The sequence below is a fragment of the Fukomys damarensis genome, unplaced genomic scaffold, assembly GCF_012274545.1.
Source record: "Fukomys damarensis isolate Sample0158 unplaced genomic scaffold, DMR_v1.0_HiC HiC_scaffold_33, whole genome shotgun sequence".
NCBI classification, from domain to species: Eukaryota; Metazoa; Chordata; class Mammalia; order Rodentia; family Bathyergidae; genus Fukomys; species Fukomys damarensis.
Window position 1 is genome coordinate 51,563,995 of NW_022900945.1, and position 27,344 is coordinate 51,591,338.

At 38.4% G+C, this 27,344-nt stretch overlaps 1 protein-coding gene across 2 annotated transcripts in view; it reads left to right on the forward strand.

The window, feature by feature from the left end:
- Vps45 (vacuolar protein sorting 45 homolog) overlaps positions 1-27,344 on the forward strand; it is a 62,377-nt gene that overhangs the window by 14,434 nt on the left and 20,599 nt on the right. For both annotated transcript variants that reach the window (XM_010616367.3, XM_033758420.1), the window contains 6 exons: positions 228-341; positions 736-903; positions 9,056-9,214; positions 9,578-9,685; positions 10,585-10,706; positions 19,572-19,703. In XM_010616367.3, the coding sequence (XP_010614669.1) occupies positions 228-341; positions 736-903; positions 9,056-9,214; positions 9,578-9,685; positions 10,585-10,706; positions 19,572-19,703 (803 nt within the window). The remainder of the gene's footprint in view (positions 1-227; positions 342-735; positions 904-9,055; positions 9,215-9,577; positions 9,686-10,584; positions 10,707-19,571; positions 19,704-27,344) is intronic.

Consider the following 27,344-nt stretch of genomic DNA (forward strand, 5'->3'; position numbering starts at 1 on the left):
TTTTTTTTTTTTTTTTTTTTTTTAAGAAATCATGAAGTTATTCACTTCCGTCTCTTCCGGTAGCTCTTTGGGAGAATAATAGTGGTATTCATCACTAATGTCCTGGCTAATGTCCAGATTTGTTAATTAAAGTGGAATTTGCCCTTCAATTCTGTGTTCAGGATTCTTTTTCACCTCTTTTAAATTGTCTGAAAGACTAATTGTGCTTCCATCATTCTTTTTTGCAGAATATGCACCTGAACTTTGCAGAGATTGGTAGTAATATAAAGAATCTCATGGAAGACTTCCAAAAGAAGAAACCAAAAGAACAGCAAAAACTAGAATCAATAGCAGATATGAAGGTAAATCGAACATATACATGGATGACTTATATGTGACACTTTGGAATTAATCGTGTAAGCAACATTTTTGGAATCTTCTGGGTCTGATTTCTACCTCGATTCATTTTATTTGGTGTGATATATTTTCTTTAATGTCTCTCTTTTGTAAAAAATGCAGTGAAAATTCATAATAAGCCATGTGCTTCTTTCCACTCTTCATATTTGTACACTTTAAAGATGCAACTATTGCCACATTATCAGTTACTCTCTTCTTAAGCATAGCAGAAAGAGAGTTATAGGTGCTTCAGCCTGGGCAGAAGAACAACTACAGCATTTAAAAATTCCTCCTTCGTACATGCCTATCCTCAGCCAGAAAATAACAGAATCCCCCATTAATGTTTTTCTCATGCGGCAGGCCTTCGTTGAGAATTACCCACAGTTCAAGAAGATGTCTGGGACTGTGTCAAAGCACGTGACAGTGGTTGGAGAACTGTCTCGGCTGGTCAGTGAGCGGAACCTGCTGGAGGTTTCGGAGGTTGAGCAGGAACTGGCCTGTCAGAATGACCATTCGAGTGCTCTCCAGGTCAGTGCAATTTGATGAGCAACTACTTTGTATAAGACTGTGCCAGGCAGAGCGAGAGATGCAAAGGCAAGGAATGCTTCTTCACCAACATGGAATTGAGTTTAGCAAGGAGGTAGACAGGAACACAAAATGAACACCATTTAAGATAGATTTATAATCAGAGCCACGGAAGAAGTATAGTGTGCAGTCAGTTAATTGGGTATTTATGAGGGTCGCCAGTTTACTAGAAAGACCACTAGACTGGAATCAGATCTGTATGTTAGTGTTTGGTTTACCAGTACTGGATTTGTGATCTGGAGCTGCAACATTGTTGCTGAGCCAGTTTCCTCATTGTAAAATAGGCATAATAATACCTATCTCACAGGTTATTAGGGAGACATTGAAAGGTAAAAGGTGCATTAAAATGCACTTTTTTTTAATTACTGAAGATTGCTTTTCATTCCGCAAACACGTGAATGCCTTCTACACATGGATACTGCTGTGAGGACCTAGGTCTACAGAGATGAATAAGATACCATCCTTTTTCTTAATGTACTCACACTACAGGGAGAAAGACTGTATGGAGTTGTGGTGCCGTGCCGCAATTGCTATAATCGAGATACTTACACAGGAGTATGAAAATACAGAGGAAGGGCACCTCTTTTCCCCAAGGATGAGGCTTCTGAGAGCTTCTTAGAGAAGATAACAGGAGATTGGTTTGGACAGATAAGTGGAGAAAAAGGAGAAACATGAAAACATTCTCAGCAGAACAATAGTTCAGTGTAGATAGAGCAGGGCACAAGCTGGAGAGTGGTTTAGATAAACTGGAAAGGCAGGTTGGGGCCGGTTTATGGTCAATGAAAAGAGGTTGAGCTTTTTCTTTTTATTTCTTTTTGTTTGTTTGTTTCTTTCTTTCTTTTTAAAAAAATCATTAAGTTTTTTGGTACATTTTAGGTATACGCTTTAATCTTTAAATGATGGGAACTACAAAAGATTTTAGAAGAAAAGTGACATAATCAAACCTTGACCTCAAGAAATTTTCTAGTCTAGTTGAAGAGACAAAACTAAAGTACAAGAAAAAATTACACGGTGCTTCAAGATGCTATTGAATGAATTCAGAATTGTGATACTGACTGTAATAGGCTTTGAGATTATTAGGAAGAATTTCTTAGGGAAAGGAGTAGGAGGATGATGCTCATAAAGAATGAATAGAATTTGGAGGAGGATTTCAGCCAGGAATAACAGCAACAGCAAAGATGCCCAAGTATGCAGGAGGTAATAAACATCTGACCTTTTGAGAGTAGGGGTAGAAGAGAAATAAAAGATAAAATTGAGTATGTAGACAGGAACCAGCTTATGAAGAAGCTTGTAAGAGGAATTTGTACTTGCTGAGGTAGGCGGAGAGGCCCAGTGTACGATCTTGAGTAGAAAGTTGTTATAAAAGCAGTATTTTAGGAAATTTAGTCTAGTAAGAATGAAATGGAGGTGAAAAGCCGAAGTCAGAGAGGTTTGTAGACTTACAGTGATAGACATAAAAATGTATAGTACGGAGCAAATCTGAGGGACATTGAAAATGGAGGAAACAATTAAATGACAAATTGGATATAAGGGTAGAAAGGCAGAATAAATTAGAAGTAATTCCCAGGTTCCTGAGAAATGACAAAATGTAGCATCCCTAACAAGGAATTTAGGAAGACGTGTCCTTTAGGAGATAGTCATTTCTAAGATACTTCCAAGAAGCACATTTCCTCATTTATAGGACTCTTTATTCTAAAGTTAATTTCATAAAATGCAGCCACCTTGGTATTGGAAACAGCACAGGCTTTGGACCCAGACTGTCTCGGTTTATACCTCCCTTTACTTATCAGAGTTTCTTTGGAAATGTACTGACTTTGCCCACACAGCAGGGATAGTAATTGCAGACCCTCGCATTGTTACAGTGATTCAGTACAGTATATAAAATGTTTCCCATATGATGGGCATTTTGTGAATGTTGGTTCCCTTCTTCCAAGTGTAATTTTTTAAATATATAATATAATCAAAAGAAAGAAATCCACTTGCCGGTACTCTGTTATTTTAAAATCTTTACTGGGACTTACAGTTTTGGGGATTTACATTTTTTTTTATTTACAATTTTTTAAGTGTTTATTGAGGTTTCCTCTGAAAGCACTACCATTTTGTAAATCATAAAGATACTAATTACATTTATGTGAAGTGCTTTTTCATCACTGTTTTAGTTTTATCACTGTGTTCCTACATCTTCACAGAGAACTGTTATTCTGATATTATTATTTTTAAAGTGTCTAATTCTAAATAGTTAATATAAATATTTGGTGAGAGAGGAGTATAATAACAGCTGAGTCTGTTACTATGAGGGTATTTTTAAATTTGTGTTTGTTTTAGCTCTTTGTTTCAGTTTTGCGGTGCTAGCAATTGAACTGGGGGTGCTCTACCACTGAGCTATATCCCTGTCCCTTGTTTTTTATTTTCCAACAAGGTCTGACTAAATTGCCACAGCTGGGTTTGAACTTGTGGTTCTCCTGCCTCAGCCTCCCAAGTTGTTGGGTTATAGGAACCCTGCGCCACCCCCAGCCTGGTAATAGTTTCATATGCATCCTTAGTTATCCCATGTATGTGCAAGGTGGTGTGTTTGTGTCTGTCTTTTAATCCGCATGTCACCACACTCTACATAGAGTTCTGCATTTGTTTTTTCACTTAACCCTGTATCTCAGAGACTGTTCCAGATCTGAGCCTAAAGACTCATTCTTTTTAACTGCTAAATAATATCCTTTGTAAAGATGTACTGTACCATAATGTATTTAACTTAGCCAACCTACTTTAAACAACTCACAATAATAGTTTATGGTTGATAAGTGGGTCTGTTAGAAGTGTTACTATGTTTATCTCAATAAAATGAGTCTTCTACTTCTTACTAAAAACAAAAGTTTGTCTGATAACTAAATTTAAATTTACTTATGCTTCTTTATCATTTGATTTTTCTCCCCTTTAAAACAGTAAAACCAGACTTAGTCACTAACTCACTTTAAAGCCCTTTATATCTCTCCACCATTTGGAAATCAAGTAGAAAAAATTATTGTAACTTCTCGCCTGAAACTTTACTTTTTGTACACTTTAAAAGTAGATATTTTAAATATATAACCTCTATTTGTGATCTATTTGACATTGCTAAAACTTATTTTTTGAAGGTTTTCTTGTCCAGGGTACAGTGTTGGGGCTTTACAGTAAGCTGCAGACTTGGATTCCCTTACCATAAAGGATTTCTTTGGTAACATGATTTAAATAGATCATAAAGGGAACTTTTGTTTGGTAGTGATTGGATGCCAGGGGTCTGACCCCTAGATGGGTTGTAGCATTCCTTGGCTTGACCTTAGGTAGCAATACGTCATAAAGCAATGAATTGAGGTTTTTGAGTAGAGATGGGGTTTGCTTTACTGAATAGTAAGCGTATCGTGGCAAGAAAAAAATGCTCATATATTGCTAAAAATTAACCTATATATGGCTGCTACTTATAACCCATTACCCTACAGGCTAACAAGTTTTTGATTTAGAAGGAATTTCCCTAGAACCTAGTGCTTTCACTAGACCAAAATCTTATCATTGAAGCATATCATCAAAAAAGATTTGTTTGACTTGTAAGGAAGATTTTTCATATCACAAAGCGAAACATCTTCAGAAAGTGAGCAATCCCCAGCCTCTAGTTCCACCCATGTTGTCATATCTCAGCCTTTCATTTTATATCCTTCTTTCCTGACCTTGGTTAAAGTTCTCAAATCACAAAGTTAATGGCACATAGTAAAGAATCACTTAATATATGTTAGAAAAGAGGAAGAAGAGTTCTATTGAAGAAATACAGAATAATGTTTGTGTGCATCGGCCTCTGATGACGTGGATTTGAAAATGATTGTGAACCACTCTGATCCCCATTCTTTTTGTTTGTGAAATGGTAGAAAATAACAGTTCTTACTTCAGAGATTGTGGTGAGGAGGCAAGGAGTCCTTAATATGATACCAAGTACTTACAACTGGCAACAAATATTAACTGTCAACATTAGGTGACTATTATTTGATCATATGTACATTTCTGTTTTCTTTATGACAGCCAGAACCTGTTTGTAGTCTACTGATGACCTTGAATCTCTTCCTGATTTTTCTCATCAAAATCTTTTTTTTCCAAACTGCTTGAGACAAATTGCACTATGTTGATCAATTAAGAGTAAAAATTATCTTTTTTACCTCTAAACAACACTTCACTAGTATTTCAGAAACTGTTGACCAGAAGACCTCCAACAAAGCTGAACTGCACTGAGTAGTGCTTGAGAAAAAGAATACAGGACTGATTGAGATGCTGTATAGTCAATGAAACTGAGTCTTGCCGACTTTTATCATTTTTCCAAGATAGCTCTGTGTATTCCCACAACACTGTTCTTTCAGGCTGTTCAGTCAGGCTCATTTTTAAAAAAAATCAGATCAGCATGTTGAATGAACACATACCAATTCCGTCTTGCTATCCTAATCTGCTGATTTATTTTGTTATTCATTGACTGTTTGCATAAATGTGTACAGGAGTGATTCTGTATTTAGGTTAAACTAAAGCAAAAAAAAGAAGAAGGCTCTCTTTGATTACTGAGTTCATCTCTAATTTGTGTAATAGTTTAAAATGTAGGTGTCTTACATTTTTTTTCTCGCTGTACTGCCTCATCATAGTTTTGATAGAAAAAAGCAAAAAAAGTACAAAAGTAGCCAGAAACATTGGAAGAATCTGCAAATATTGGAAAATAATTGTTTTCCTTGATCTCTTCTGAGTAGATGTTACTTTTTTTTTTTTTTTGGAAAGTTAACCTCTAAAGACAAAGTACAAAGTTTTTTAGTCCAATCTTAAGTAGACAATAGTTTTCTGTTTATTCATCCATTGAGGTTATGTAACAGTTTACCTTTCTCTCTTGATAGTTGCAGGGTTGTGGAAATTTTCATAAAAAGAATCCAAAGAGTCAGATATATTTCCATCAAATAAATGCTACCATATAACACATACCTTCTGGGCAGATAGAAGCCTGTAATTCTTTTTGCTCTTTTTTTCTGGTTAGGACCCTGGAATCTCAGTATAAAGTATGCCACTGTTGGTCAGTTATGAGTCACATAGCCAAAAGGGAAGTAGTTCAAAATGAAGTAAGAAAAATAACATGGAATTAAGGCAGACAAGGATTGAGAGATCTTTTCCAAGATTGGAATAGCTAAAAAGGGAGAAAGAACTCAGTTTATACCTACAGATTCCTTTTCATGAGGAAATAGATAAGTCTACCAGAAAATGGACCTATGCCACGGATTAGGTCTAAAAGAGCTCAAAAATAGGCAAAAATGGTCTGCTCAAAGTAATCCTAGTTTGAATCTGGGTCAAGTCCTCAAGGAAGTACTGAGTGAAGCCAGAAAATCTGAATACCAGTAGCAAATCTCAAAAAATAGGAATGGATTCTTGGAAGGGAAATCAAATCAAGATCCAAGTGAAGGTAATTAGAAAGGAAACGAGCAGAAAGGGTACGAACTGTTTACTGAAAACTCTCTTTGACTATTTCCACGCTACTCGTGTAGGTTTAGGGTTACTTAGCTGTCTCAGATTTGCTTGCAAGTTCAGGTCAGACAGAAATTGAGTGGATTAGAGGCAAAAGGAGCATGGCTGCCAGGCAGGAAGTGAAGCGTTAGGCCCGGAAGAAGAGTGACAACCAGGACTCCAGATGGAATTTCTCAGTCTTTTAAACTTGTGCCAAGTTGATTAAGAGATGCAATTATGTAAGTGTATGTGTATGTGATAAATAAGTTGTATCATAGAACGTTTTCTTCACATTATGCTAGAAAATAGAGAAACATCTGAGCAGATATTCTAAATAGGCTGCTTCGTGGTTCCTATGTGGAAAGGTTTCCACAAAAGGAAAATAAGTAAGAAAATGTATATGAATGTAGGTTCTAAATGAGACATTTCTTCCTTTTTTGATCTCTTAGGGATAATGGTAGTGAAATTTTAACCTGCAAAACAGCAGCAGGGTTTCCTCTAAGAGAGATCTGTACTTGAAAGCTACCTGGGAGGTTCCCCATGTCCTCTTAGTGCCCGCTCTTTCTGTGCAGGACTGGGTTGTTGCGCGGTGCTAAGGAGATAATGTATGTGAATGTCTTGTTATGTCCTTAGAATCCAGTGCCTTCCAACCCTTGCCACTTTCATGTTTCCTCTGACTTTCGTATTTCTCTATATAGTGGCACTGTTTTCAGTTTCAATACTAATTCTCTATATTAATCTGTAATTCCAACATTTTTTATTCTTGGAGGCCTTTTGTAGATGTTACCTCTTTTATGAAATCTTTCCTGATCCCACAGCAACTAGTTATACTTTCTCCTTTTTTTTTTTGTCTCCCTTTCCCCTATTGTACCAATTATCAGTTTATATTTTTTGTTTTGTTTTTGTTACTTTTGCATACATATGCAGCTATTATAATACCACATATTTTTTCCTAAAAAACCTCATGTTCTACAAAGTCATGTACTAAAAATAAGTAAGAACTGTAGGAAAATAGGGATATAAGCAGACCACTTAAAATCTATATAGCTAGCCAGGATTTGTGGCATGTGCCTGTAATCCCAGCACTGAATCTATAAAACTAAAACAAAAAAGAAATCTGTATAACCTTGTAATCAGAGCACTAATAAAAATAATCCTAATAAAATATTAACACAGTTAAATCTCTACAGGCTATTCTGTTGTGTACTGTATTGATTGAAGTAGTGGAAATAGTATCTGTTCCTTATTTCAGCAGGGAAATAACAATTTAAGCTATTAAAAAAAAAGGAAGACTAGGGGGCTGGCTTAGTGTTCGAGCACTTGCTCTGAATGCACAAGGCCCTGGGTTCAGTCCTAGCACTGTGGTTGTTGTATTCGTTTGTATTTATTGATTGGTTGATTCATTGATTGATTTTTGGTACTGGGAATCAAACTCAGGACCTTGTGCTTGCCAGGCAGGTAGGGCACCACTGAGCTACATCCCTGGCCCTGTTTTTATTTTTTGTTTGTTTGTTTTTATTTTTAAAACAATGAAATATCATTGCTTCCTTTTCATTTGCACTTACCCCTTCCTTTGATAGCTTAACATAATGAAAAGCACGGTAGCTTGTTCAGTTACACAACTAAATACTTCCTGCAGGAAACACTTCTGTGGGATTTTAATTTTTTTCATTAACATATTGATAAAGCTTCCTCTTTCATAGCAAGGAGGCCTCCCCATGTTGGAAAAATTACACATGAATCAATATACCTTCCATGTTACATTGATATGGTTTCAAACTTACCAATCGCCTAGACCCGAAGTACACTGAAAACATCATCTTTTTCAGAATGGATTATGTTCATTTCATCCCTCTTTGCTCCATTGTCCCTGAACTCTCTGAGGACCGAAGTTTGCTCTAAATGATCTCATTTCTCCAGCTCTATATGCCTAGAGCACATAGAGACTCAAATGTATTTATTGGTTTGGATTCAAGTAATTGTTCTGCTGAATAATACTATATTATACTATACTGAAGGCCCTTAATGTAAGTATGACAGAATCTAAACAAGATTTATTATGGGTCCCTTTGCTGTCGGTACTTGCATTTTAAGATTACAAACACTAAATTTAGAGATTACATGCTATTACACACTTATGTCTCCGTCCACCATGTCGAGAAATTGTTATCTCTGATGCTTCCTGGAGATTAAGCCCAGTCCTATGCAGAATTGTACCAGTCTGTCTCTATTTCCATGTTTAAACCCTGAATTTAAGAGAAAACAGGAGAGTTTTGCAAGTCAACTATTGTATGCTCTATTGATTGAAAGTAATGGGAAAATATATACTTATTATTTCAACGAAGAGATTTAGGCTATTTAAAAAGAAAAAAAAAAACTACCCTGTATTAAACTCATTATTTTCCTAAAGCAACTGCAATAGGAATATATTTCCTTATTTAGTCCTTTTTGTGGGCAAAAGGCAGTTAATGACCCGTATATTGTCATAGTAGTTACCTTAATCATGAGCTCAAAAGTGTTACTACCACTCAGTAATTATTAGGTCTAAGATATTATTCAAGAGATCACTCAAGTAAAGGTGATAAATATCAATTTTATCTTTCTTCAGAATGTAAAGAGGCTCCTGCAGAACCCTAAAGTGACAGAGTTTGATGCTGCCCGCCTGGTGATGCTTTATGCTTTACATTATGAGCGACACAGCAGCAACAGCCTGCCAGGCCTTCTAGTGGACCTCAGGAATAAAGGTGTTTCTGAGAAGTATCGAAAGGTAACCAAACTTGTATATAAATCCCAGAAAACAGCCAATTCTGTTATAGTCTTACATCCAACAAATGATAAATAATGCTCTTTTAATTTACAGAAATGTGTAATTCTGTCTTTTCATGTCTTTAATAAAGTTATTATTTATGCTGGGCATGGTGGCGCATGCCTGTAATCCCAGTGCTTGGGAGGCTGAGGCAGGAGGATCGCCGAGACTTCAAGGCCAGCCTGGGCTACATAGTGAGTTCAAGGCCAGCCTGCACTACGTAGTGAGACCTTGTCTCAAAAAAGAACCAAAAAAGTTATTATTTATAAAACAAACTCCTGATCCTAAGCAATAAAAGACTACACCCCCTTTTTATTTTTATAGCTTGTGTCTGCAGTTGTTGAATATGGTGGCAAACGTGTTAGAGGAAGTGATCTCTTCAGCCCCAAAGATGCCGTGGCTATAACCAAACAGTTCCTCAAAGGATTGAAGGTATAAACGTCTTTCTGCTTTCCTAAGTAGAAACAGTTAAAGCTCCCGAGGCTGAGCCTGAATAAATACGGTCTCCCAAGTGTCTTCAGGGCTGCAGCCGGTTCAGCGCTATGCCAATGCCGTGAAATGAAAGCAGCACCCTCCTTAGCATTTTCTTGTAGTGGCTTCCTTATCAGAACGCTGTCAGCAGTGGCTCACAGAGCTGAGTGAGGAAGTAACTGGAGATATTTCAGGAAGTACTCAAGGGTAGAAGGACCGTTTCATTAGTTACAGCTATTTTTTCCCCCATTTCTTTAGAATTTAAGATTTTGGTAGTTTCTCTTTGAAAATTAAAGAGAAAATAAGTATTTGTTGATCTTTTAAAAATAGTAACTTACTTTTTTAATGGTCAAAAAATTAGTTTTAATATGCTAGCCCTTTTATGTTCCCCGAAGCGCTTCCACTTTCTTGTGTTTCTTGTTTTGTTTTCCTAAGACAGGGTCTCACTGTGTGCTTCAGGCTGGCCTTGAACTCACTGTGTAGTCCCGACTGGCCTGGAACTTGCAGTGATCCTCCTGCCTCAGCCTCCTGAGTGCTGGGATTTCAGGCGAGCGTCACCATGCATGGCTCTTATGTATTTAAAATTCCTTTTTTTATACAATCATTCATTTCATTTGCTTTATCTGTCATTTACCATTTTCACAAAGAAGTGAGACTCAGTGAATACATGATAAAAGACTTAAGCTATTTCGGTTTTTAAATTCCTTTATAATAGCTAGTGTGAAATTTAGTATTTTTATAAAATTGGAGCATTTCTGCGTAATTAAAGTAATTTTTTAATTCTAAATTCCTGTTCGAATCTCTACTGAGTGTATGACCTTATCTCAGATTAACATAGGAACCATTTTCCCCTGCTTTAGGGAGTAGAAAATGTATATACACAGCATCAGCCTTTCCTGCACGAGACCCTGGACCAGCTCATCAAAGGGAAGCTTAAGGAAAGCCTCTATCCTTATGTAGGCCTCAGCACACTGAGAGACAGGTAAGGCAACAAAGACACTCATAGCAAAAACCAGAAACCCTGAGGGAGTAGGAAATTTACAGTCGTGTCAGAGACAAACATTGAAATTGCACCATTCTGCCCCACCTCCCTCTGTTGTTTCATTCTAAGATTCATTTGGTTTTACATGTCAGTGTTCTGCTGCTAAGCCTGAGACATTCTCTTGCTTTGCAATATGGAAACAGATGTTCCGGAGGGACCTAAATCCTTGTATTCTGTATTTTAGTAGTATGTCAGTTTACTTATGCCATTTAAGGTTCAGTTTGATGGCATCTGGCATTTGGAGTTTCAAACATCAGAGCCAAAAATAGATTTCCTCTTCCTTGCCATTAGGAGAAGGTTGTTACTATTTCTGGTGAGGACTGGACTTTGCCAAATGTGGCCAGCACACAAACTGAGAGACCTAATTAGCAAAGGCCACTTGTTACACAGGAGAAAAGGATGGCTTTCTTTTAGCTGTAGTTTTAATACTGAGGTTCATTTTAATTAAAAAAAAAAAGTGTCCAGAACAATTTATTTAGCCCAACCTGAAATTTTAAATGCAAACAAACTGTACTTAAAAATTATAATCTTATATTCTTTTTATTTGGAGTACATATTATAAAGGGCCAACATATGTAGCTGAACCATCCCAGATGGTTTTAAAGTGAAAAATTTACAGTTGGTATAATTCTATTGTTTTACCTAATGATAACAACTTAGATGTATAGAGTTTTATATGTAAATGAATTTCTGAAAGAGGAAAATGTTTTAAGTTTCATTGATTACTCTTTTATATGATGAAGTAAATTTTTTCACTTTGTCCCTTTTTTTAAAATTTCTGTAATTTGGTACAGAACAGAAAAAACAATCAGTTTTTTAAAATGTAAGGTTGAAAGGCTAAACATCTGTTGTTAGAGTACATTCGCTTTGATAAAATGTTTAAGGACCATCAAGATTCAGAAATGTCAGCCAGGCATAGTGGTACAAGCCTGTAATCCCAGCACTCAGAAGGGTGAGACAGGAGGATCTCAGGTTCAAGGCCAGCCTGTACTATATAGCAAGATCCTGTCTGAAAAAAAAAAAAATTAGCTAAGTAGGAAGAATGAAAACTAGCCCAAGTTATTCTCCTATCTGAGAAGCTTTTTGAAAAACCAAAGGCTTTTAAGTAATTCGATAAAATTTAAATCATTAATTTGCTTATAGATTCCATGTAAGAATGATGGAACAAGAAACTAGCTACTTAATGCTGAAGTGAAACCATAAATCAGGCAGTGGGGCACACCGGTAATCCCTACTGCCTGGGAGGATAAGGGAAGAGGATCATAGGTAAGAGGCCAGCATGGGCAATTTAACAAAACCTGTCTCAAAATTAAGGGGTGGGGATACAGCTCAGGGTGCTCCCTTAGTGTGCACATATGGTAGTCCTTAGTTCAATCCCCAGTACCACAGAAAGACCCCACAGATTAGAAGAATTTATCACGCATAATTAGTGCACAACAGCAAACCTTTCTCAGTTGCGTGATTCATTCCCAAACAAAGCTCAAAATAACGATCTTCCCCCAAAATGCACAATTATCAGCAGTTGGCATCTGTTAGCATTTGTCACTATAACCTAGATATGTAGGTAATTAATAATTCAGTTGCTTAACTCTTTTACAGAGCAGATGTTTAGTGAGTGCCTTCAGTGTGTCAGCTGCTGTACATGCTGGGGCGGGGTACGAGGTTCCGGAGGAGACAAAGTAAGCAAGTGAACAGACATCTTGAGCGCTAAAAAGAAAAGATAGTAAGCTGCAAAGTAACTGTGGGAGTAGGGGGGCAACTTTAAACAGCGAGAACCTCTCCAAGGAGGTGACATTTAAAAGCAGTTTTGAATTACTAGAAAGCCAAAAACATAATGATTAGGACTGAAAGTCTCCCAAGCAGAGAAAATACCAGAGTATAGGTCTTAAAGAAAGGAAGAACTTGATGTGTCTGCAGGCCAGAAAGAAGCCCTATAGCTGGAATATATATATATATATATATATATATATATATATATATATAGTAAGGAAGGAGGAAATAGAGGTCAAAAAATAAGCAGGGGCTATATCACATAGGCCTTGAAATTCCTGGTAAAAACGGGTTTTTTAAAATATTTATTTTAAACTAATTTTTAAAATTTTTAGTGGACTATAATTATTTCTTTTATGTTGTTGTTATTTTTTGTTTTTTTGAGACAGGGTCTTGCTTTGTATTCCAGGCTGACCTTGAGCTCACTGTGTAGCCCAGGCTGGCCTCAAACTTGTGGTGATCTTGCCTGAGTGCTGGGATTACAGGTATGCACCACCATGCCTGGCTAAAAAGTTTTTGGGTTTTGTGATTTTTAAAAATATAGAAAGCACCTAGGCATGGTGGTACATGCCTATAATCCCAGCACTCTGGGGGCTGAGGCAGGAGGATCGCTGTGAATTCGAGATCAGCCTGGGCTACGTAGTAAGTTTCAGGTCAGTCTCAACTACATAGTGAGACCGTGTCTCAAAAAAACCAAAAAAAAAAGAAAGCCACCAAAGAGCTATAAGCAACATGAACTCAAATAAAAAACAGAACATACATAGATACAGTAGGTTTATAGTTTTGGTGGTGAGAACATGAGGCCATCCTCTGATTTTTTCAATAAAATTTGATGCCAAGTTATCAGATCAGTTGAGGGGTAAAAAGAGAAAACATTGTGAAATCATCATCGTATAGGCTAGGAATCAAGTTTACTATATAAATACAAGTAGAACTTCTAGGCAAGGTTGAGTACCCTTTATTAGTCATTAATGTTTTTTCCAGTACTGGACATTGAACCCAGGACCTTTGCAGTGAGCTTCTCAGCCCTTTTATTATTTTTAACTTTGAGACAGGGTTTTGCTCAGTTGCTGAGTTGGGCTCAAATTTGCAATCCAAGTACAACCAGCAGACCTAGTTGTGTGGTTTCCTCTAGCAACTGTGAGCTATGTTCATTTTAAAGTAGAGAAGGGACAGAGTTAGACCCAGCTGGGAATTTGGAAAATGATAGCAGGAAGAAAGTGTTGGAGAGTGGATTGGAGGTGTGATGAGATCAAAGAATTATTACGGTAGGGTATTAGTGCGGTGAGTCAGAAGTTCAGCGTGGCCATTGGGGATCTTTCATTCAGAGTCTCGTAGGTGGCTCAGGTACTTGTGATGAAATGTTTAGGTTGTAATCATGATGTGGGTGTCAGGGAGAGGGGAGATGGACTGCGTGTGGGGACAGTTAGATGAGTAATCCACATTGATGTTAAAAGTCACTGAAAGTCTTGAAAAGAGAAGGAATAAAAAGGAAGGCAGCAAGCCAGAGCTACAGTCTTTAGGGAACAAGAATGATCATAAAACGGGGTCAGGAGAAAACAGTGCAACTATGTTAGGAGCTTCCAAAAGACTTTAATTGAAGCTACAAAAATTTAGATTTTTTTCAGGTTGTTAGTAATCCTATGCAGTATTTGTTGTGCACCTCCCATCCACTTACCCACTATCTTTTCTTTTCTTTCTTTTTTTTGGTACCAGGGATCAAACTCAGGACCTTGTGCTTACGAGGCAGGCACTGAGCTAAATCCCAGCCCCCTGGTGCAGCCACTTTCTTGGCCTTGTGTCATCACATTGAAAAGAGTCATTGATTTTATTCATCTTTACAATTATTTAAATCTCGTGATAGAACACCTTGTTTTATTGTTCTAATATTAGAAGGTATCAAAGGAGATTTGGCAAGAACACACCTTTGCAAAACCGAAACACTTTTAGCCATTCGCTGTTAAATTAGTGTTTAACCTCTTTGGCGGTATGACCATGCCCACAAATTGGATTAGTACTTTACCCTGCAAATGGGATTCTTACATATCCTGTTATCAAACTAATTATTTTTCTTACTAAAGAATTGCTTCTTATCCCTGATTTTTTTAAAAGCAACTTTTTCACTTGGTGAAAAAAATGAATCTATATGATCATGTATTCTGGAACTGAGCATTTAAAAAGGAAGTACTTTGCACATTTACAAAAATTTAGTAGAATCTTGTCACAGCAGCTTACTTTGGTTTCTATAAAAGAGCAGTCCTTTCGCTTTGGCTTTTCTTTTCTCTCTCTCTCTCTCTCTCTCTTGCCTGTAGTAAATGCTCATAAGAATTTTACCATCTGTAAGTATAATTAAAACTTTTGTGGGCTGGGGATTTAGCTCAGTGGTGCCATGCCTGCCTTGCAAACACAAGGTCCTGAATTTGATCCCCAGTACAAGGAAAGAAAAAAAAATGTTGAATTTTTAACATAAGTGGGATGGTCCACAAAGTAAATTAAGTATGGCCTTTTGAAAGTTTGCTTTTCTGCCTTACATATAGAAATAATGATTTCCAGAAATATCATACATGAAATTTAAAATTTTTTTCTAGTAACTATGATACAAATCTATTGAGTTTTCAGGATGGCCTTGTGTAGCTAGATGCAGCATGAGCTGGCTGCTGTTTTCTAATGTCTGCTGTCTACACTAATTAATGCTTTTAGTTGCTATGGTGAATTACAGAGCACAGGGAGATGCACACAAAGAATTGAACTTGTGTATTCCGCTTAGCTTTGGCCATCGTATAAAAAAGGTTTGCTGTATGTTTTACTTTTGGCCTTGCCAGGACATGTACTTTTAAAATTCACTGTGGAAAGGGAAAATGTCAGAGATGTTTAAAATGTATTTTAAAGATGTTTCTCCTTAAGCCACTTGAATAAGTAATAGGAGGCTCAGGAAAATATGTATTAATGTTTTTGTAATCCAGTGTGACACAGTCATCTTTGTTGGGTATGTAATTGAGCCACATTCTAAGAGCCTACGCCTGTATCTAGGTTTTGTCCTTACATTTATGTAACCTGCGCCCACAGATAAACATCCCTGACATTTTCTTTCCTCTCCGGTAATACAAAAATACTCTGGCACCCTGAAATTACCAGACAGCATTCTCTGGCTATGCTAGAAGTGCACTCGAGATCATCCTCTCCCAGTTCTTGCTTTTCTTTTCCATAACAGACAGATGTACTTGTGAAGCAGGTGACGGTCAGAGGGCAACCCCTGAGAAGCAGCATCGTTTTCTAGGATGATCCTTGTTTGTTCACCCAGTGGCTTTTTAAATTGACTTTCAGATCCCTAGTTTGCAACAGAGAGGTTATCACTAAGCTGGTTGCCGTACCTCCCTTCCTTCTTAATGGGATAATCTGTGCAATTCTTCAGTGTTTATTCAAGATAAAAGTGTGGGCCTCAAGTTAGTTTGGGCTCCTTGCCCTGAGAAGTATTCTACAGTATTGTAAAGAATACCAATTTTTCCTGAGAAAACACCTGTATTCTCCGGTATCCCTCTCTTTTCTTGCATCACCACCAGGATTCAGTCAGAGAGGCTCTATTCTAATGACCCTAACCCTAATCATCACTCTAGTCAGAGTTAAGTCTCCGACCTCTTACCACTTCACAATGTGGGTTAAATTTCAGCACACGAACCTTTGGGGTCAGCCCAAACCATCTCGAAGCACAGCAGGCAGCTATTGGCTCCATGCAGCTATCAAACATTTGACATGTGGCTGACACTGCTGAGGAGTTTCATGTTTAACTTAGTTCTGTCTTATTTAAGTTAAATGGAGTAGCCGTATGCGGCTAGCTGTAGGGGAAGAGAGGAAGGCGAGCGTCTGGCCAGTAGGAGGTTAGGGAGATGAGGAGAGACGAATCACCAAGGGACACTGAGAAGTAGCCGCTGATGGAGTGGGGCGAACCGAATCCCGGGTGTCCTGGAAGCCAAGTGCAGGAAGGGACATCGGGAGGAGCAGATGAGCAGCGTAAGCAAATGTTGCTGACAGGTCAAGGAAGACCGAAACGTGATCGTTTGGGTTAGCGATATGACCTCGACAAAAGAAGTTATTTGTGGAGTAGTAGAAGCCAAAGCTGACTGAAATTTAAGATAAAAGGACCATGAGATCATTACTTGACCTTTCTGAATTTCTGCCACCTCAGCTGTGATGTTTGCCTTGCAAAATTTTAAGCAAAGTGTCGGTCAAGCAATAGTCAGCACATGGTTACTGCTGGTATAGGGTTCTTCACAGAGAAGGAAATAGAATGATATTCAGTCATTTCTCTCACCATTATTTTGAGGGCCGGGGATTTAGCTCAGTGGCGCCATGCCTGCCTCGTAAGCCCAAGGTCCTGAGTTCCATCCCTGGTACCAAAAAACAGAGTGAAGGACTAAGTTCCTAAAGTCTCCTCCATTATTTTGAGGCAGAATGAGCACCTCCCCCTCCAGAAATTTGTTTTACTCTTATAAAGCTCACTTTCTAATTATATGTGTAACTGAAGAACAAAGAGTGTAACAAAGAGCCAGGTTAAGGTAGACTAAGCTGGTCGGAAAAGACTAACCTGCTATACATTAAGCATTGCTGCATCTTGGGAACTTGCACTTGCGAGGCAGCAGCACCACTGAGCTGGATCTCTGGCCCTCAGTATCTCTTCATTGTTGGAGTTGATCATAGCCCTCTATTCCCACACTGTACCATCTCCAAAAGTTTGTATGCTGGTGATACATAAATCTGAATCTGTAGCTTTAGATCTTTATTGGACTCATTATAATAGGAAGCTATGATGAGATACTAGTTTTTTATCTTTCAGTTTAAAAAGACCAAAAGCTTTGAAAATACATAGTGTTGGCTGGGCGTGGTGGCACATGCCTGTAATCCCAGCACTGGGGAGGCTGAGGCAGGAGGATCACTGTGAGTTCCGAGACCAGCCTGGGCTACATAGTGAGTTCCAGGTCAGTCTCAACTATATAGTGAGACCCTATCTCTAAAAAAAGAAAAAGAAAAAGAAAAGGAAAGGAAAAAGAAAATATATAAGGTTGATGAGGATGTGGAGAAATGCACTTTTTTTCTGAATTGCTGGTAGGTGATATCTGGGAAGCAACTAGGGAATACCTCTCAAAAACTGAGGCAGGCAGTGGAACCACTGAACTAAATCCCGACCCTCTCAAAACCTGAATGTGCAGTATGTCCAAGATAAAAATAAGGGGCAGAAGGGCATGTACAGAACATTTCCACGTATGTTTCAGCGTACACGCACACACAGATGCCATCTCTGAGAGATACATGAGAGACAAATAGCAATGCTCATCTCTGGGGAGAACCTGGAAGTGGCTGTTAGGAGGCATCAAGAGAACTAAAATGAGAGGGACAATTACTTAAATAAAAAATAATTTTAGAACATATTTACTGTGTAACTCTCAAAGCACTGTGATGCTAGATATTTTGTTCCAGGGGGGTAGTCACAAACAAAGTTTATTTTGTCTTAAAAGTAAATCACGTGTTTCAGAAATGGTTTTAATGTCTCAAGTCCACGTATAAGTGTCATACTTAATTGTCTGCCCTAACCCTAACTGCCAGACAACCAGGGCTTCATAATCAGAAGCATTCATACTTTCCCCAGGAGACCGCTGCAAGTCAGAGGCTGTCTGAACATATTTAAACAGCTATAAAGTCTGATTCTGTCTTGGTGAAGTCCTACAAGGGCAAATGTTTTCTCAGTTACTTCAAACCATCTTAGGAAAAGATGGAGAGACAAACAAAGACAATTTTTTTTTCATGATTTATACATATGTATATATTATCCCTCATTTAAAGATGTTTCTATTTAGGGCTAGGAATTTAGCTCAGTGGCACTGCACCTGCCTCAAAAGTGCAAGGTCCTGAGTTCGATCCCCAGTACTGAAACAAACAAACAAACAAACAAACAAAAAAGATGTTTCTTTTTAATAATGGATGCTTCTAGGACTGGGAATTTAGCTCAGTGTTTCCGCTGCCTACCTCACAAGTGCAAGGTCCCGAGTTTGATCCCTGGTATGAAATATTATTATTGATGCTTCTAGTTGGTGAAGTTTTAAATAATGTCTAATGATTTAACTGAATTATTTTTCTGTGATTAAATAATTTTATCTTCTTTTAATGACATAAAAAAGAAAAACAAGTAAGACTTTAATGCTTAGAAAATAATATGATCTCAAGATCTGCAGAAAGAGCTAATAAAGAGACCACTCTTTTCTTTGTTTCGGTAAAGACTGAAACAGTGAAACAACAAACTGCCCCTGAATGAAGCTGCTGGATGAACAGATGTGTCAGCTTGTCCAGTATCCAAACTCCACCTGTGTTTTGTTCTGTTTTGTTTTGTTTTGTTTTTAGGCTTCTATGGTTTCTTCTCCTTAGTTTATCAAAGGATTCAGAAACAAAGATTTTAAGAAGAGGCAGAGTTCCCAGAGACAGCATTTAGAGGTCTCATTTTTTAAATACACAGAATACTAAATGTCTCCAGTTCTCGTGTCAGGGACACTCACAAATACACCAATGCTTTGAGATCCTTGGACAGAAGCCATTGGAACAGCGCTGTTCTCAGTATTTGGTGGGAGGCTCTGTGTGAAAGGTGGTGTGTAGTAGAAGCCGAAATTACTCTGTGCTGATACCATGTCACAGAGTAGCACTCTTCAGCCTCTTGAATATAAAAGAATATTTCTACATTTGGTTCCAGCAAACACTATTGTGCTATTTTGAAATCCACAGCACAGAAATTATAAGACATCCGCTCATAAACAGAAAGCAAATCACTATTCAGCATTTCCTGCTCTGTTTCCTGCCAATTTCAGATAATTAAAACTTTTTTTAAACCTTTTATTCTATTCTGCCTTAATTCTGCTTCCTCAACCAAAAAAAAAAAAAGAGCATGATTTAGAAATTAAAACCCTCTGAATATAATATTAATAACAAATCTTTGCCCTTTTTTTCTCATCCTGAGACATTTTCTCTCTCTCCTCTCTCTCTCCATTATTATAGACCTCAGGATATCATTGTGTTTGTAATTGGAGGAACCACCTATGAAGAGGCCCTGACAGTTTATAACCTGAACCGGTCCACTCCTGGAGTGAGAATTGTCCTGGGAGGAACCACTGTGCACAACACAAAAAGGTAGAGAAAAACATTCAATCCTCCAACTCTCTCCTTTCCTGGAGAGTAAAGCTGAAATTCCCTTCTACACTGGTCCATAATGATCAAAATGTACACCAAAATGCTGTGGTGTTTGTGCCATCAATTCATAGAATGACGTAGCATTTGTGTGATGAAGGATTTATAGTCCATTAAATTCACAAGTCACTTTATTAAGTCAAAGACCTGGAAAATAAGTGAACAATCCTGTACCGTTACCAATGTATATCTCCTATGTTCAAAGAAGGAGAAATCTAATAGCCACAGTTAAACATAATGGCATTGAATTCTGTGAGTTTGTCTATTTTGTTGGTTAATAATGTTTATTTAATAAGAATTTGCTACGAGAATGTGAAAACGAATGGGCTAAAGAGCCTATCTCACCGGGCGTGGTGGCGCATGCCTGTAATCCCAGCACTTGGGAGGCTGAGGCAGGAGGATCGCTGTGAGTTCGAGACCAGCCTGGGCTACACAGTGAGTTCCAGGTCAGTCTGAACTACATAGTGAGATCCTGTCTCAAAAAAACAAACAAACAAAAAAAGAGCCTATCTCAAGTAAGTCATTATCTGTTAGGAAAGGTGAAACATAAAGACTAAGAAAGCGCCGGGAGAGACAGAGGAGGGAGCCATGAGTTCTTAGAGAGGATGCGGGAAATGGGCAAATGTTTCGGGAGAAGGTAGCATATGAGCTGAGCTTTGGATAGGCAGTGGGTGTATGGAGAAGACACATTCTAGATAGAGCTAATCACATGAGCAAGGCACACACACAAGTGGTAGACAAGTTATTAAAGCCCCAGACAGCACATTTATACAAAGAGTAGCAAGTAGTCAACTGTCTGGGCTGTGTGGAACAAAGTAAAAAAGGTGATTGAGTGCTGTAATTTTGGAAGGCCTTGGAGGCCAAGCTGAGGAGTTCTTACTTATATAAAAAATGGAGCATTTATTGAAGGTTTTTAGGTAGTGAACTATAAGAAGGTCACAGTTCTTTAGGAAGAGTAATTTGGCAGGAAAGGTTAGCAGGAAAAAAGACTAGAATTGTGACAGGATGTTTGAATTTAGTGACAGAGACTGTGAGAGAGCCACAATGACCCTGTACTCAAAGTATTTATATACTTTTTCTTTGTGTATTATTGTTTGAATTTTTAACATAACTTTCTCCTTTATTGTGGAAATAATATGTGCTTATTCTAAGTTTTTTTTTTAATTCAGAAAGTGAATAGTGAACAGAAAATTCCCATGGTCAGACAACTGTTACACTTTGTTCTTTTGCGTCTTCTCTTCTAAGCCTGTGTAGACATTTATGTGAGTGAGTGGGCAGAAGGTGGTCTTGCACATTCTGTCTTACACCCTGCCTTTTGGAGTCTGATGCTAATACCTAGAGTGATAAATACATAACCGTTCATTCATTAAAGAAATACTTCAAGGGTAGGACTGCCTAGTTTGAATACTAACTTTCTCTCTTAACTGCTCTTGTGAACTCTGACAAACCATTTCCCTTCTTTGTCAGTGTTCCCAAGCTCCCTGGCCACTTGATCTGTGTGTGTGTGTGTGTGTGTGTGTGTGTTTTAGTTGCCAGTTCATGTTCTTTGCTCATTTCACAACTGGAGCATGCATTTATTTTTCCTAATAATTCTTTTAAATCTCTATGTAAAATTAACAATATTGCCATTCGTCTCATATTTCAGTGTTTTTCCTTTAGTTGATGTTTACATTTTATATTATCACAGTGTTTTGCAGTATAAAAGCTCTGTTGTTATTGTTTTAATTTTATATAGTTAAAGCTACCAGTGATTTCCACCATTGGTGTCAGGCATGGAAAGTTCTTTTCCAATCAAGGTTTTATAAATACTAACATACATTGTGTCCTTTACTTTTAGAACTCATATTTAAACTTACATATTTATAATCTATCAAAACTTGACTTTCACATAAACTGTGAAGTAGTTTTATTTTATAACTTTTACAGAAATTTTACATCGAGAGGTTTTTTTTCCTCTCGACACCAAACATCGGTGTCTTTTCTCACACCACTTTGTTTCCCCAGACACCAAGTTCATGTCAAACAGTTCAGTTCACTTCTGACATTTTGTAGTTAGCATAGGATCTCACAAATGAAAGTGCTCAGTCCCCTCAGGACTGCCCCCACTGGAGACACCATCACAAGTCCAGAACTTTCTAATGCTTCTGTCTGACCAGCTGGAAATCAGAGATCCCCATGGCCCCTTCTCCAGGTTTAGTAATTTATTAGAACAACTCATAGAACTTAGGAAAACACTTTATTTTTTGCCCACTTACTGCCATAGATACAACTCAGGAACAGTTAAATGGAAGAGGGCAAGGTACAGGAGTGGGGTGTGGAGTTTCCAGGACTGCCCCCAGTGCACCACCCTCCCAGCACCCCAATATGTTCACCAACTCCGGAGGCCTTTGCACTCTATCACTTGAAGAAACTGGTGCGGGTGTCATATAGTTGCAACTGACTAGATCACTGGCCACTACTTTTTTATCCATTTCCCGCCTCTCTCCCCCCAGAGATTGAGGGTGGCTGGATGTCCCAAGCTTCTAATCAGGCCTGGCCTTTCTAGCACCCACCCCATCCTGAAGCTGTGTTGGGCTCTCCAAGAGTGGCCGTGTTGGAATAAAAGACACTCCTGATGCTCTTGTCACTTAGGAGAGTCCAAGGGTCTTAGGGGTGCGGGTTTCCTAAATTTGGACAAAGATGGAATTTCTTTCTCCGATATGACACCACACACATGCTTTTGCACACAGGAAAGTACATAAATGATAAGCAAACATCTCGCCTCCCCTCCGCCTCGATTCTAGGTTGATAATTTTCTCTTTGCACTTCAATGCCAGATGACAAAGGAGTATTGTTTTCAGTTGTTGCCGTTGAGAATGCTGTTTTAAATAACACGGTTTTTCAAGCTAGCTGTGGTAGTGGATGCCTATAAACCCAATACTTGGAAGGCTGAGGGCAGGAGGAGCTGAAGTTCAAGGCCAGCCTAAGCTACACCATGAGACCCTGTCTCGAAAGAAGAAAAGAAACAACAACAAATATATACATTTTTTTCATTTGTAGACAGTCATGTCTGACTCTTTTTAAGATGATCATTTTATCGTTAGCAGCCAGATGTGGTAGCACATGCTTGTAACCACAGCACTCAAGAGGGTCAGGCAGGAGGATTGCACACTTAATACCAGCCTGAGCTACATAGCAAGTTTCAAGCTTGCCTGAGCTACACAGTGAGATTGTCTCCAAAAAAAAAGATTATCCTTTTATCTTTAATGTTTTACTTTTAATATTTTGTATCTAAGTGTGGGCCATTTCTGTTTATTTGATATGAAAATTCATGGCTGATATAATTGGTGGAAATTTTCCAATAACATTTCCGTGACGATTACCTGTCTTCCGTTTCCTGGTATCTCTTTGTGGAATGCTTGTGTGTTGGACCTTCATCCGTTCTTCATGGCTCTTAGCCTGCTGGTTGTATTGTCCATCTCTTATCTGTGTGCTGCCTCCCGTATCATTTTTTTAGATCAGTACTCCGGTTCTCTTCAGCTGTTTCTAATCTGTGTTTAAAAATTTTGATATCCACGGTTCTAGTTGCTTCTTTTTCAAATTCTCCCATTTTTTTTTGTTAATGTTCTGCTCTTTTCTCATGTTTTTAAGTCCTTCATTTTCTTTCAAGTGCCATAATTTTTAAGGAAAAATTACAGAATTACTCAGAGGTCTGATTGTGCTGTTATGTCTGCTGGCATCAGCTCATGATGAATCGTTGCTATTGTGCCCTGTGGTTTGGAATACTGTGGATTATCCTAAGCAGGATTTTATCAGTGGGACCCACAGGAGCCCGGACTGAAGATGTGTCTTTCCTGCACAGTTTCCCTCTGAGTTTGGCTATGTATACCAAGAGTGCTGTCCGTCTGGAGTCATTTTTGCATTAATTTCCATGTAGTATTTAGGATTCCTGTGCTGTACAGAGTAGTCCCAACTTACAGGAATCTCAGTTCTAATTCCTGTTCCTACTGTGGCCTATACCTTGCTTCCTGACCTCTGTGGCTATTAAAATACAGTATCCTTGTTTAATCACACCAACCCGTGCTTACATGTAGTCACAGCATCGGCTTATGCTCCTCAATATAAGTTCTGATTCCCTTTGTATGAGGCCCCTTGGAGATATCTCTTCCTCCCTCTCAAGTGAAAGGTCCTGAGTTCGATCCCCAGTACCAAAAAGAAAAGAAAGAAATTAGATATTCAGGATGTTTGTCTCTTTTGTTGTCTTTTGTTTTTTAAAACAAAGTTTCACTATATGGCTCAGACTGGTCTCAAACTCTCAGTGATCCTCCTGCCTCAGCCTCCTGAGTGCTGGGATCACAGGCGTGCGCCACCACGCCCAGCTGGAATGTTTGTCATTTTTAGCCTACCTTTCTGTGTGTTTTGTTGTAAACGAACATTCGCTCTATATAATCTGCATTAGGTCCAGAAATGGAAGTGTTAATGTGGTTATGATCTTGGGAGAATTATAGAATGGTAGTGACATTATATTAATTTAAGTTTAAAACTATTAGATAGTATTATTTGGAAAGGTAGCTCTTCCTCCTAAAATGACAAAGTGAGGCTTTGTAAGTTCATCAGTGGTCAGTGAGGCAAACCTGAGTATTTTCGAGCACAGACCTAGCATCATTCTCTCACAGGCATTTTATTCACGTTGCTCCCTTTGCCGCTGTCACTGCTGATCAGAACACTGATGGTTAATACTTACTAGCGTGTGCTGCGCCACGTACTTCACGTATATAGTGTTGATGCACTCGGTCCCGGTCTGTACCGTCATCACGTATGAAGACTGCGGCACAGAGCGGTAATTAACACGCCCAAGCGAAGGAGGCCAGTGAGAGAGCCGAGGCTGAGAGCCGGAGCCCAGGGTACATCTCTTCCCTCCTTTCTTCTTTCTTCATTCCTTCCTCCCTCGAACCCTCCCTCCTTCCTTCATTCTTTTCACTTTCTCTCTGTCGCTCTTTTCCTTTTCCAGAATTAGGGATTGTATCCAGGGCCCTACTCTAAAGGACATCCTCAGCCCTTTTATTTTTGACTTGCCAAGTCGCTCATTATTCAGGCTGGGTTCAGACTTGCAGTCCTGCCTCAGCCTTCCAGAGCGCCGGGATTGTAACCAGTCGCCACCATATCCAGCTTGTTTTGTTGTTGTTGTTGCTGTTTGTTTTATTGTGTTGTGTGGAACCCAGTGCCACAAAATGCTAGGTAAGCACTCTACCACTCAGTTACCCCTCTGACCTTTCTTGTAATTCTCTTTTTAGTCAGGTTCTCATTAAGCTGCACAGGCTGGGCTCCAACTTTCCGTATTCCCACCTCACCCTTCTGAGTAGCTGGATTACGGGCATGTGCCCCTGAGCCCTGCTTCCTTCCTTCCTTCCTTCCTTTTTCTTTTTTTTTTTGGGGGGGGTATCAAGGATTGAACTCGGGACCTTGTGCTTACAGGGCAGGCACAGCGTCACTCTGCTAAATCCCCAGCCCTTCATTTCTTTCTTGAATATTAACTAGGTTGTGTGTGGTGGTGGGGTTACTGGAGACTTAATTGCCCAGGCTGGGCATAGTTTGCAATCCTCCTGCCTCGGCCTCCCAGAATAAGGGATTACAGGCATGCAAATGTTTAATAATGTAATGTCCTTTAAATAATATCTAACAGTTTAAGTTCAAAAGCTTTTGTTTGGGATCAGGGATTTAGCTCAGTGGTTCTGCCACCTACCTTGCAAGCAAAAGGACCCTAGTTCAATCCCCGGTACAAAGAAAAAAAAAAAACCCAAAAACCAAAAAACAGCTTTTGTTTATTGCTTTCTGTTAATACAAGATTTTATCTTCTTGATCCAAATGAGTTCTCTCAAGCATATTTAGTCATATACTTTAAAGTAGGCACTAACGTCAAAATTCAAAGATTAATTGACTCTTAAATGAGTCTTTTGAGAGCTAATATTTTCTACTGAGTGTTTGTAGCTCCATGTCAGTGCTTAAGAATTATACCATCCTTCCTCTTAACTTGAAATGTCAGAAATTTAAAACTAAACATCTACATCTTCACTTTAAAAATAAGCGAATTTAGATGAAAAATAGATTAACAGATTATATATATAATTATATATTTATATGTTATTGTAATTTAATCTTATTATATACAACCAGAATTCCTGGGGCCTGGAATTTAGCTCAGTGCTTCCACCACCTGCCTTGCAAGCGCAAGGTCCCAAGTTTGATCCCCAGTACCAAAAAAAAAAAAAAAAAAAAAAAAAAAATTCCTGTTTTCAGATATGTTTGAGTAGTTTAAATGAAACTTAATTTTACTATTAAAAAAAGAAGAAATAAATAGGTTTTTCCTTAATGTTCAAATTACTGAGAAATATATTTATATAAAATTAAGAGGTAAGGCAAAGTTTTCTGCCAGATCAGTCCACTGTGCCAGCTTTGGTATTTCTTTATCTGACCTAACAGCATGCTAAGCTGTTTACATTTGAGCAGTTTAACAATAAAATAGCCAATAAAATCTTGGACAGGCTCTTTACTGGCTTCTGACCAATGAAAATTTTAAGAGGGAATTACTATGGTAATTGCCAAGATGGAGGAAAAGGAAGTTTTTAGTTGATGTTCATAATACATAAATGATCCAAAAATCAGATTGTTATAGCTTATTCTTATAAGTAAATAACCTCTAGCCAATAACTAAAGAGTGCAGTCTAGCATTATCAGGAAGATACTATAAATTACATTTCAAAGACCAATTATTATAAAGGTTTAAGTAAATTGAAAGCAACACAGACAGTTTTAGCTTTTAGTGGAAAGGCTCAATTTTCACGATGAATGTGGGCTACACTGGATATTGTTAATCTACTTGCAACTCTTTTTTTTTTTTTTTTTTTGTCCTTTTTTGAGATGAGGTCTTACTGTGTTGCCCAACTTGGCCGCAAACTCCTGGGCTCAAGGAATCCTCAGCCTCCCAAGTGGCTAAGATTGTAGTGCTTGGGTCTACCACCTGGTTATGCAACTCCTCATACTTGCTGAAGCCCTGGGGGGGGAAATGGACTGATGTTTAGAGTGTGTGCACAGTGTGCGTGAGGCTGGGTGGGGGGCCGCAGAGTAAGGGGACACTAATGCTTTTTAAAAATCATGTTTATACCTGGATACAGTAGAGTTGCTGTGAGCTAGCTATAAAAATGTTGATACGGGAGAGAAACAATTGAGTAATTTGTTTCTATGAATAACTGGAGTTTAATTTTTGTTGGGGTTTAATTGTACCATAGCTAATACATATGTGAGTTATTTCTTCAGGGAAAGCCTGAAGGATTAAATGACAAACATACAGTCTTGATCCCAAGAGCAGTGCAGCACGGAAGTATGGAGATTAGAAAATAGTCTCCTGTTAACAGTTGTGCCGTATGAATGCCCTCCTGCTATACCTGGAATTCTGTAAGATATGGTATGGGCAGCCCCACAGGAGTGTGGGTTTGTGAGGACACCAAAGCACAGGAAAGAAATGCTATCCTGTCACTGTGAGTGTGATGATGCTGGTATAAAAGCCACTATTTCTCCGGAGTGGGAAATGCTTATTTGAGATATTTC